A 10988-nucleotide genomic window follows, 5' to 3' on the forward strand; every position below is an offset into this window, starting at 1 on the left:
TAAGTCAAACATCATTCATTGCAGCAGGCATGCCTCTAGCCGACTGCAGATGTAATGAGCAACAGATGAGGTTCATGTACCATTGGCTCATGTCCACAGCAACAGAACTAGATGCCTTCACCTGGCCAAGTTGACAACTGACTCTAACTACCACAAAGAGCCAGAAAATAATGAAAGTATAAGACAAAGAGATAATGTATTCTAAATTCCTGAGAGAATAAACATGGAATACTAAGAAAATAATCCTGAATTAAATTTTTTAAAAATATTTCCTATGTATCAATTCATGGAATATCCTAAAACTGCTTCATGAAACAGAGACCAATAAAGAATTCATGGAAGTTGCCTGGCTCAGATAACCTGAACAACTATCCCTCTCTTATCCTTCCAAATGCACTCTGAAAGAGAAATACAGCAATTGAAAGACATTTGGGCATAAATTAAGGAAAGTTTAGGAGCAGGCCATACATTCTGGGAGATGAGGACCCTGTGAATAAAGTGCTATAAATGCAACTTTAAGGCAGGAAAAATTGTGATAATGAGATATGCTGAGAGATTCAATAACCGTGTACTATATTTGCTTAGAGCACAAAATTAGGCAGTTAGGATAGGAGAAAAGTAGAAAGATAGCAAGGTAGAAGTGCATAAGATGAAAATGTTATTTCCTGGAAACAGAGCTAGTATACTTTTGGATATACCTTTGAGAATAGGATTATAGTAACATTGAGAAGATACAGGTTCTGAATAAATCTGAGTACTTCTTTCTTTCTTTGAGAAAAAATAAAATAGTCAATATTAAATTGATAGGAAAACAATTAAGAGCAATGGAAAAGTAAGAACATATGAAGTATTCAGGAGAAGAGAATTTACTTAGAAACATTCCATATTAAAAATCAGGAGATGGGTGCAGTGGTAGAATTCGTGTGTGCCATGTGAGAGACCCAGGTTCATTTCCTGGCCTGTGTACCACCCCAACCCCCACATATTTTTTTCAACAAATGGTGCTGCAATAACAGGATAGTCACATGGAAAAAGAATGAAATGTGACCCCACCATACAGCATACAAAAACAAAAGAATCAGGAGAGCTTTAGAGATCATCTCATATACAAATAACATTAAAGTAATTATTACATTTACAAAATTTAGCATTTTTCCTTATTTATTGCTTTAGTGAAATATTTATACAAGCTTGATTGACATATATCCATGTTAGTTCCTATTGTATTTGACTCTATAATTTACAATTTTTTAGGAATACTAACCACAAAAAATTTTAAAAAGAATTAAAATTACCTAATTTTAAAGCATGAAAGAACTTTATGAATAAATGACAATCTTTTACTAAAAGACATAAATAATTTGACTAAATAGAAGAACATAATATGGTCCTGAATAGCCAGAACTAATATTGAAAAGGATTATTTTTCCTCAAATTAACATACAAATCTAAATGGTACAAATCAAATTTTCAAAAGGATTTTGGGTATCTAGACAAAATGATTATAAATTTCATCTAGGAGAATAAAAATACTAGAAAAAATGAGAATATTTTTAAGGGAAAAAATAATGGAAAGTTATCATGTGGGATTGCCTCTGAAACAGAAAGATATATCAAAGAAACAAATATATTAGCATATTTAAGATATATCAGAATTTAGTACATGATAAGTGAGATATTTGGCCTTTGAATGTACTTTGAAGATGATAAACTTAATAAATTCTGAGGGAACAAGTATCTAATCATTTTTTAAAGGAAAGTTAGATTATTATTTTATATCTTACACCTACCTAAATTGCAAGAGTTAATTTTTTTAAAAGTACTAAAAATATAGCGATTATGTAAATTATCTTGGCCTAAAGAAGGATCTCCTAAGTACATCCTCCAAATATATACCAAAAAGAGTGTAACTTATTTGATAATATTAAAATTTAATTGGCAAACATACACAGGAAAAGAAACATAACAACTTTACAACTAAAAACCATTTAAAAACAAACACATTTAAGAGGCAAATGATAAATAGAAAAGGTAAATTTGCAATAATTCTGATATATAAAGCTTTTAAAAATCAATAAATTAAAGATAAACATAATCCAACTTTTAAAAACAGGTTAAGGAAAAAAGCTTTTGGAAATGCATCCAATTAGTTGGGTATATGGTAGCCTCAAGGAAGTCATATCTCACAATTATTCATCATAGTGATTCAGAGTGTAGGCTCTGGAGTCAAACTGCCTTTGTTTACATTCCAGCAACATTTACCAGCTGTTATGACTTTGTGCAATTACTCAATTTAGAGCCTCAGTAGAATAGTGATAATGCTTAAAGTTGCTGTAAGACTACCTGAGAAAATGTATGTTAATTTCTTGCACATAGTATTTAATGTTATCTGCTGCTGCTATTTCTTCTTTCCTCCTCCCTCTCTTCCTTCCATTACTGCTGCTTGCCTCCCATTCCTTCCCTTCTCATTATTATTGTTGTTTTATTATTATTCATGAGCTCTATCCCATGGTCTCCTGGCCTTCTGCTTCAATCCAACTACACGGTTCAGGCAGAACAATCTTTCCTTGGTGTTATTCTCATTGTAACATTCCCTTGTGCAAACACTTAGCAGATCAAAATAAGACTATTAAATCTATTACTAAAGCCACCTCATGAATTTAATGCCTATTGCTTTACATCCCTAATGCTTGCTCTGCAATTTCTTTTCAACATTCTTGCCTTGACTACATCATTTTAGGCAATCAAATCCTCTTGCTGTTATAGGTCAAATACAACAAATGTCATGAACAGAAAGGAAAGATCAGCTATTTTGAAAATTATAATGATGGTAATATTAAAGTAATAGTATTAGCAGAAAAAAATTTTAAATAGGTTGAAGAACAGCAAGTATATCAGATGGTATGATGGTTAGTGCCCAGTTGTCTGGTTGAGAAAGCACTGGCCTATCTGTTATTGCAAGGACATTTTGTGGACTTGAAACATCACACTGATGTCAGCTGATTGCCTCTATAGCTGATTACATCTACAATCAACTAAGGGGAATGTCTTCCATGAGGAGAGGCATTTAATCCAATCAGTTGAAGGCTTTTAAGGGAGAGGGGATGACTTCAGTAGTCAGAAGAGGGAATTTTCCTCTCTACATCAGCAGCAGCCTCTCCTGGGAAATTCATTGAAGACCTTCATTGGAGTGTAGTTTGCAGCCTGCCCTATGGTCTCACAAATCCCCAGAGTTGCATGAGACACTTTTATAAAATCTCACACTATTTACAAATATCTCCTTATGGTTCTGTTTCCCTAGAAAACCCTAACTAATACAGATGGGCTAACGTTTGACTGGAATGACCCCACATGAACACAGCGAAGCTTAGATTAAACTATCAATTGATTTGCCTAAGTGAACAAAATCTAATTTGAAGGAAAAGGACAACATACAGCACTAACAAATGTAGTTACCCTTAACTCCAGATTCCTAATAGAGACATGCAAATGCTGATAATACTGTTCACCTTAGGTAATTTCACCCAAGATCTAAAATACTAAATTCTTGTTATACTATAGGTCCTTTTCAGTTCAGAACATTTTGTACTGCTGTGTAAAAATTTACTTTGAAATTTTTTTATTTTCATTATAAAGGACCTACCCACAAAAAGCACCAGGCCAGGATGGTTTCACAGGGGAATTCTGCCAAACTTTTGGAGTACAAAGAGTCCCAACTGATATAAATTGTTTCAAAGCATGAAAAATGAAGGAAAACTTACAAATTATTGTATGAAGCAAATATAGTATTGATACCTAAATCTGATAAAGAGTACACAAAAAAGAAAACTGTAGATAAATATTGCTTATGACCATTCATACAAAAATCCTAAATAAATAGCATATTCCTACACTGCATTAAGAAAATAATTAGTATGATGAAATGGGATTTAGACCAGGAATGCAAAGATGAATCAATATTAAGGAATCTATTTACATAATTCACCATCTTAGTAGATCTAGGGAGAATATTATATATATATATATATGTATATATAATTTCTCCATTGAGGTTGAAAATTTTAGATAAAAACAATTAGCCATTTCTGATAAAAACTCTTAAGAAAATAATAATAATGAATCAACTCTAAAACCAGCTTCTCACTTAATGTGGAAGCATAAAAGGCATTCTTATTAAAATTGGAAACAAAGCAAGTATGCCCACTATTTCTACTGCTATAAACCATTGTTCTCAGGGTATTAACCACAATTAGATAAAAGAAACATACAGAAGATACAACTTATAAATAAAAGAAAGCATGGCTTCTTGAAGAAATGGTTGATTCCAGGGCTGGGACATAGTGTAAAAGATCAGCCTGAAACATCTCGTTATGCTCCAAAGTGCTTAAAAAATAAGACATGGAAACCAGCTTGAAGGGGTTCCCACAGAGCAAATCTTGAACAATTTGAGGGCCAAAATATGTAAGGAAAATGGTGAATTATTAAGACACATAGAAAAAAATTGAGTTGAAAATAAACTAATTGAGGAATTGAGTTTCTGCTGGCTAACAGTTATGCCATGCTTTTGATTTAAAAACATGTCAGTATCTTCCATTTGCCTACTGTATCAAATCTACAGTTCTGTCGACTATCCTCTCTCTTTTTGGGTTTCTGTACTTTCTCCAACCTCCAGTTCCTTCAGGCTTAATGGTGATACTATCTCTACTCTTACTAACATTCCTTTACAGGGTTGTCCTGGTTGATTCCTCTATACCTACACCTTTATAGACTCCCCTTTTAAAATAAACCATCTTTGAATTATCCTAGTTTCAGTATGCCATCAGTCTCCCTCCCATTGGGTCCCTAAATGATATAGATAATACTCTATCAATGCATCCTGAAATCTATCAACTTCTTCCATCATATTTACCATACTCTTGAAACTTAAGATGCTCCAATATATAAGATAATAAAAGTTCCCTCCCTCCCCCATGCTGCTTGGAGCCTTCCTTCCTGGGTGCCTCTATCTTTCTGATTTCTTCCATTTCTGTTATCTCCATTCCTGCTGCACACCTCTCATCTTAAAAGTACCTTTACCATCTCCCATTCTTTCAAAGAAACAGTACTTGTGAAGTAAATTTTCTGGCTTCAAATGCTTTATTCTACTTTCACACAAGATGGATGGTTTGGTTCTATATAGAACTCTCTCGGCTAAAAATCATTTTCCCTAGTTGAGGCACTTTTCCACTGAATTCTATGTTGCTTTGGAACAATCTGAGGCCTTTCTAATTTTCACCCATTTATTTGTGGCTTATGTTTTTTCCCAATCTTAATTATATCTTCCTCTCAATCTCTAGAGTAATTAAATTTCATAATAATGTGGCTTGGTATTTTTTTAAATCATTATCTGCTCACTCAATCTTTTGCATTTGGAGACTTAAGCTTTTCTGTTCTAGGAGATTTCTTTGTACTGTTTCTGTTAAATTCTTTCCCTCTACCCTCTCTATTCTCCTGGAACATATAAGTTGAGTGTCTTGCCTCCTGATTTGATTTTGTATGTGTCTTGTTTTTTTATAGTTTCCATACCTTTGATTTTTTATTCTACTTTCATGGAGATTTCTTTGACTTTAGCTATCACCCCTCTATTGGTTTATTTTAATTTATTACTCTTTTTTCTTTATTTTCTTAAATCTCCAAAATTAATTTATTTTTGACTTTTTATTTTAAAACATCCTTTTCTCATTTGAGCATGGCAAATATTTTCTCTTATCATTGTGAATATACTAATGGCTTTTAAAAGTTTATTTTTCCTGTGTTATCTCTAATTCCTGGTTTCCTTTTGGACTTCCTACTTTATTTTTTCCTTCTATAGGAGTTTTCTTCAAATATCTTATGCATATTAAATAATGAGGCACAAAATATTTGACCAGAAGCTCTGGGCAACAGAGCAGAACTTGCTAATTGGGAGGCTTCAGGTTAAGTTTTGAGTACAGAGGCAGCAATTTCATCTGTGATCTTCTAAGCAGAATGTGAAAGACTTTTCTCTAATATCATTAATTTTCTTAAGAGAAGGTGTAAATATTTTGTTGGTGAGGCATATATCCATTGTGAGCAGCTAGGAGTGAAGTGTGGAGAGAGATTTCTTCATCTTAGTCTTCCTATTGTCAGCCCTAACCCTCACTAGCCCCCTTACTATATCCTGGTGACACAGGAATTCTAGCAGATGAATCTGCTCACTTCTCAATTGTCCTTAGTTGGTCCTTTAGATGTAGCCTTCTCCACCAGACAAATCAGCTACCACTCCCTTGTCTTCTAACTTCTAACATTTGTTGGAATCTCTTTCAACATTTGCTGGTGTCTATTCACCTTCTGTTCTGTTTTCTTTGTTCTTGTGGGTTTAAACATTTGTGTTGTTAATGTTACTATTATTTTATTCAGCTCTTAAGAGGTAAAGGACAAACTAATGTAGCCTACCATTTTAATCATAATTTGTTTATTTATTGTTTTCTAAAATCAGATATTAATAAAGATAGAGTCATCCTTTGCATAGGGAGTGTAATATAAAAAAATAGCTATAAGAAAGTGCAATAAAATGTTCATGGTGATCGTGTACACAGAAACCTTAAAGCGCTCTCGAAAGTCCGACCCATCAACTGCTGTTAACATCACATTGCCCACCTCCTGTTGCAAAAGAGAGACTAGTAAATGCAATATTTTAGCTGGGCCACCACAAATAATGTCAGTTCTCCATTTCTAAAGATAAAAGGAACAGTGGATATTGAGGTGACAACCACAGACCCTGTCACAGTACTTACTGTGCATCCAGCTCTGTGAAATAGAAAAATAAGATACATTATTTTAACCTTGATAAGTTTGGGAAATGAGATAAAATCCATTAAAGAAAAGCAAATAAGAAAAAAATGCCTGACACTATTTTATAAACTATTTACAGGAGTGTTTAAGATACACAGAAAAAAAAATTGGGTTGAAAATAACCAGGGAAGAATCCTTGAAAGAGATGAGCCATGAGACCACATCTAAAGATACGCTTCAGCATAAAAATATCTTTCTTGAAGTATTGAAAATGACCAGCTATCTTCACTAAGAACATCATTTTTAAAAGATCATTCTGGTGGTTATTCTTATCCATTATATAGATATTCCTTTTCGGTTTTTATTTTATTAGAATAGCTAGCAGGAAATACCTGAAACTATTGCATTGTAATACAGTAGACTTGATTCTTGATGATGAGTGTATAACTTTTATCTTGTGTTCATGTGACTGTGAAAACCTTGTGACTGACACTCCCTTTAGGCAGTGTATGGGCAGATGAGTTTTAAAATAAAGACAAAAACAAAGAAATAAATAATGGGGGTAAAATAAGGAGCACGGGATATTTTGGGTATTCTTTTTTATTTTTATTTTTTTTGTTTTAAGTAATGAAAACTTTCTAAAATTAATTTGAGTGATTATTGCACAATTATATGATGATGTTCTGAGTCATTGATTCTATATTTTGGATAGGATATATGGTTGTGTGGATAAAATTGCATTTTAAAAGTGCTCATACCATTCTGTCCTTTCTTTAAATTGAAAATAGTTCTACCTTAAAATGTATCAGACATACATCTCCTTGGCTTTGTCATTTCAATAGTTCAAATGTCTGTTTATTTTATAATTGCTTTAATTAATCTATTCTGTGCAAGGAAAAAAAATAAGATTGGTGTCAGTAGAAATAGTACCTTAGTACTAGGGTGGCAGAGATTACATAAATCCTCCAAGAGGGTCTTTAAAAAAACATTTATTACTCTCCAGCAAAATACATAAATGACCTCTTATTTTCCTCTATAGAAGTCTTCATTGGGTAGTTTGTTGGTTTATATTAACCCTGCTCATTCTATGCAGTGAATATTTTATGTCTGCATTTGTTACATTGTATCATATTTATCTCTTCATTTCCCCCCGCAAGTCTGTGTGATATTTGTGGGAAAGGACTAGAAAAGGAAGCAATATGAAAATAAGAAAGGGATAGAAGGAGGGAGAGGAGAGGGAGGGAGGCAAAGAAGGAGAGAAGAACAAAGGAAATGAGGGGAGGAGAGAGTAGGGGGAGAAGGGAGGAAACAAAATGCAGGTCCTGGGAAGTTAGACATATTTTTCTAGGAGAAAAATTATCTGATTCCTCATTGATATCTTTCTCTTTTAACCCATTCTAAATCATTGAATTGTAGTTTAAGAGAATTTAAAATGAAATGATCTAAAGCAATTAAATGAGATCCTGAACTGTTTACTCTTCTACTTTAGAAGGCATGAGAAAACAAATATTGGAAAGGTGTAAGTTTAGCTCACCTAAAGGCAAAGAAATGAAAGGGCTTCAATTATTTCCATCAAATGAGAAGTATGAGACAGTAGAGTTTAGGGACTAGTCCATTATTTCAATCTATGATGATCTTGGAAAATATCAGCTAATTCTATAATTTTGCAATTCTGACAAACTATGCCTTCTGCTTTTCCTTCAAGGAGACCTTGCGATCCCATAGCCGCTTCATGGCACTCTTTACATCCTCATTCCTCAGAGTATAGATGAGCGGGTTTAGCATGGGGGTGATGGTTGTATAGAACACAGACACAGCCTTATCCAGTGGGAAGGTCGTGGATGGACGGAGATAAATAAAGATACAAGGGACAAAGAAGAAAGTCACTACAGTCAGATGAGATCCACAGGTGAAGAGAGGCTTGCGCCGGCTCTCTGCAGACCGCCTCCGAAGACTAAATAAAATCTTTTGGCAGGAGGCCAAAAGGATGAGGAAACACCCCAGGGAAATGAGACCGCTATTGGCAATCACCAACATATTTACCAGGGTTGTATCAGCACAGGCAAGTTTCAGGACTGGGTGGACATCACAAAAGTAGTGGTCAATGACTTGAGCATTGCAGAAGGGCAGTTGAAAGGTCAGGAGCGTCTGAACAAAGGAATGGCCCAGGGCCCCCAGCCAGGACAGTGAAGCCAGCATGGTGCACGCATTGGCGCTCATGATGGTGGTGTAACGGAGGGGTTGGCAGATGGCAGCGTAACGGTCAAAAGCCATGACAGTCAAAACGAAAATTTCGGCACAACCAAAAAAGTGGAAGGTAAACATCTGAGTTACACAGCCCCAGTAGGAAATGGTTTTTTTCTCAGACACAAAGTCTGCAATCATCTTGGGTGCTGTGGCTGAGGAGTAGGCAATGTCCACAAAGGATAGGTTACTGAGGAAGAAATACATGGGTGTGTGGAGCCGGGGGTCCGTAAACACCGTGAGCAAGATGAGCAGATTCCCTACCATGATCACGATGTAGAAGAGGAGAAAGAGAGCAAAGAACATTAGTTGTGTTGTAGGTTCTTGGGACAATCCCAAGAATATAAACTCAGTGACATTGTTGGCCACTTCCATGGGGATCCAGGCAGGACTGGTGGAATGGCTCTGATTTTCTGCAAAATTAAACACATTGTAAACCATTTTGTAAGCTTGAGAAATCCTAACAGGAATAATCTTATGAAAATATTTAAGTGACATTAAATAAATTCTTCATATTTCTTAAACATAGGTAATGAATATTATAATCTTAAATTTTTTTACCACATTATTGACTTGCATTTGATCTTTCATTCCTTCTAAGACCTATAATTCCTCTCTGCAAGCTAGATCTTAAGAATCTGAGTTTCTCTCCCCCTTTCTCTACCTTTTCATATCATGTATCATATTCTTTATATCAATTATCATTATCTTTGATGTAGAAAAATCTAAATTCTTAAATATTTAAATTAATTTTTGAGATTGGAGAAAAAAGCAAGAAGTCAATCTGAGATGCAATGTCTAAAATTCTTAGGGGAGCCTTTCAAATATAATTTATACAGATCAACTTTAGAAGCACAAAGTTCTTCTTAATTAACCAGGGAAGACTCAGTTCCCCACTTTCAATACATTTTAAGGTTAAGAGGAAACCTGTATGTCAATTAAAAACTCTCAGTTATTTCTAATGACAGAGAACAACATGCAATGTCTTCCTGCTTACCAATAATTCATGCATGTTAACCAACACTGGAGGAGCTTCAGTTTGAAGTCTTGACTTCATGTGGAAATTTCACTTTATTTGCCAGTAAGCAATGCATGAAGAGTGGTCATTCTAAACAAAGAAATACCTTTTCCTATGTTATTCCAGAGATGAAAATTTAAAAATGTATTGAAACCCAGGGATATTTTACCACTTCCCATCATCCCCAATCCATTAGAAAGCCCCAGATAACTTTCTGTTTTTGGAATCTTAGGTAACAAATAGGAATAAAACTATAATTAGTGGTTAAAAGCTAATTAAATAGTATTATTAGTCATTTCTGTGGTTTGTTTGGACTTTTGTAGTAGGGTTTAAGAATAAAATCACCATATAATGGCATTGTTTTGAAAAGAAAATGCATTTCAAGTTTGAGCAGCAGTCTTGTACATATATTTTAAAATGCAACATTCTTGTAACTTAGGAATTGCTTTTATACAATATCCAGAAAAAGAGTAAGTAATGTTTTAAATAATAAATTTCAAATAAGAAGATCTTGGAAAAAATTACAAAAACTATTTCTCTGTACATGAAAAAGAGAAAGAAAGGACAATTGATAGGATTTGAAAAGGTTAAACAAAAGCAAAAACTTAAATCTACCACTTGGGACCCCTGTCAATGTTATACATTTCAATTAGCACAGTTTAATAAAATGATAACTTATTAATGACTCCAGTTTGCTAATAAGCAAATTCATTCTGCCCAGGTGGAACTGTGTCTTCTTGATTCAGGTTCATGAGCAAATAAATTTATCATGAGTTTCCTGTTTTTACTTAAATTTTTAAAGCTTATGAGATATCGTCATAGACTATAGAATATATATTAAGCATAACAGGACTTTGATCCCCAAAGTAATGATTTCTAATAGTTCTGACGTATAAGAGGGGAAGAAAAGATGTATTGGAATACAGAAATCAAG

At 34.0% G+C, this 10988-nt stretch overlaps 1 protein-coding gene across 1 annotated transcript; it reads right to left on the bottom strand.

Annotated features, from left to right (window-relative positions):
- Window positions 1–8472: 8472 nt before the first annotated feature.
- Window positions 8473–9420, bottom strand: LOC143655333 (olfactory receptor 4S2-like). Its single transcript, XM_077126701.1, has one exon. The coding sequence runs from the start codon at window positions 9409–9411 to the stop codon at window positions 8473–8475; it is 939 nt and encodes a 312-aa protein (XP_076982816.1). The 5' UTR covers window positions 9412–9420.
- Between the last annotated feature and the right edge of the window lie 1568 nt (window positions 9421–10988).

This window comes from Tamandua tetradactyla, chromosome 14, assembly GCF_023851605.1.
Source record: "Tamandua tetradactyla isolate mTamTet1 chromosome 14, mTamTet1.pri, whole genome shotgun sequence".
Classification (NCBI taxonomy): Eukaryota; Metazoa; Chordata; class Mammalia; order Pilosa; family Myrmecophagidae; genus Tamandua; species Tamandua tetradactyla.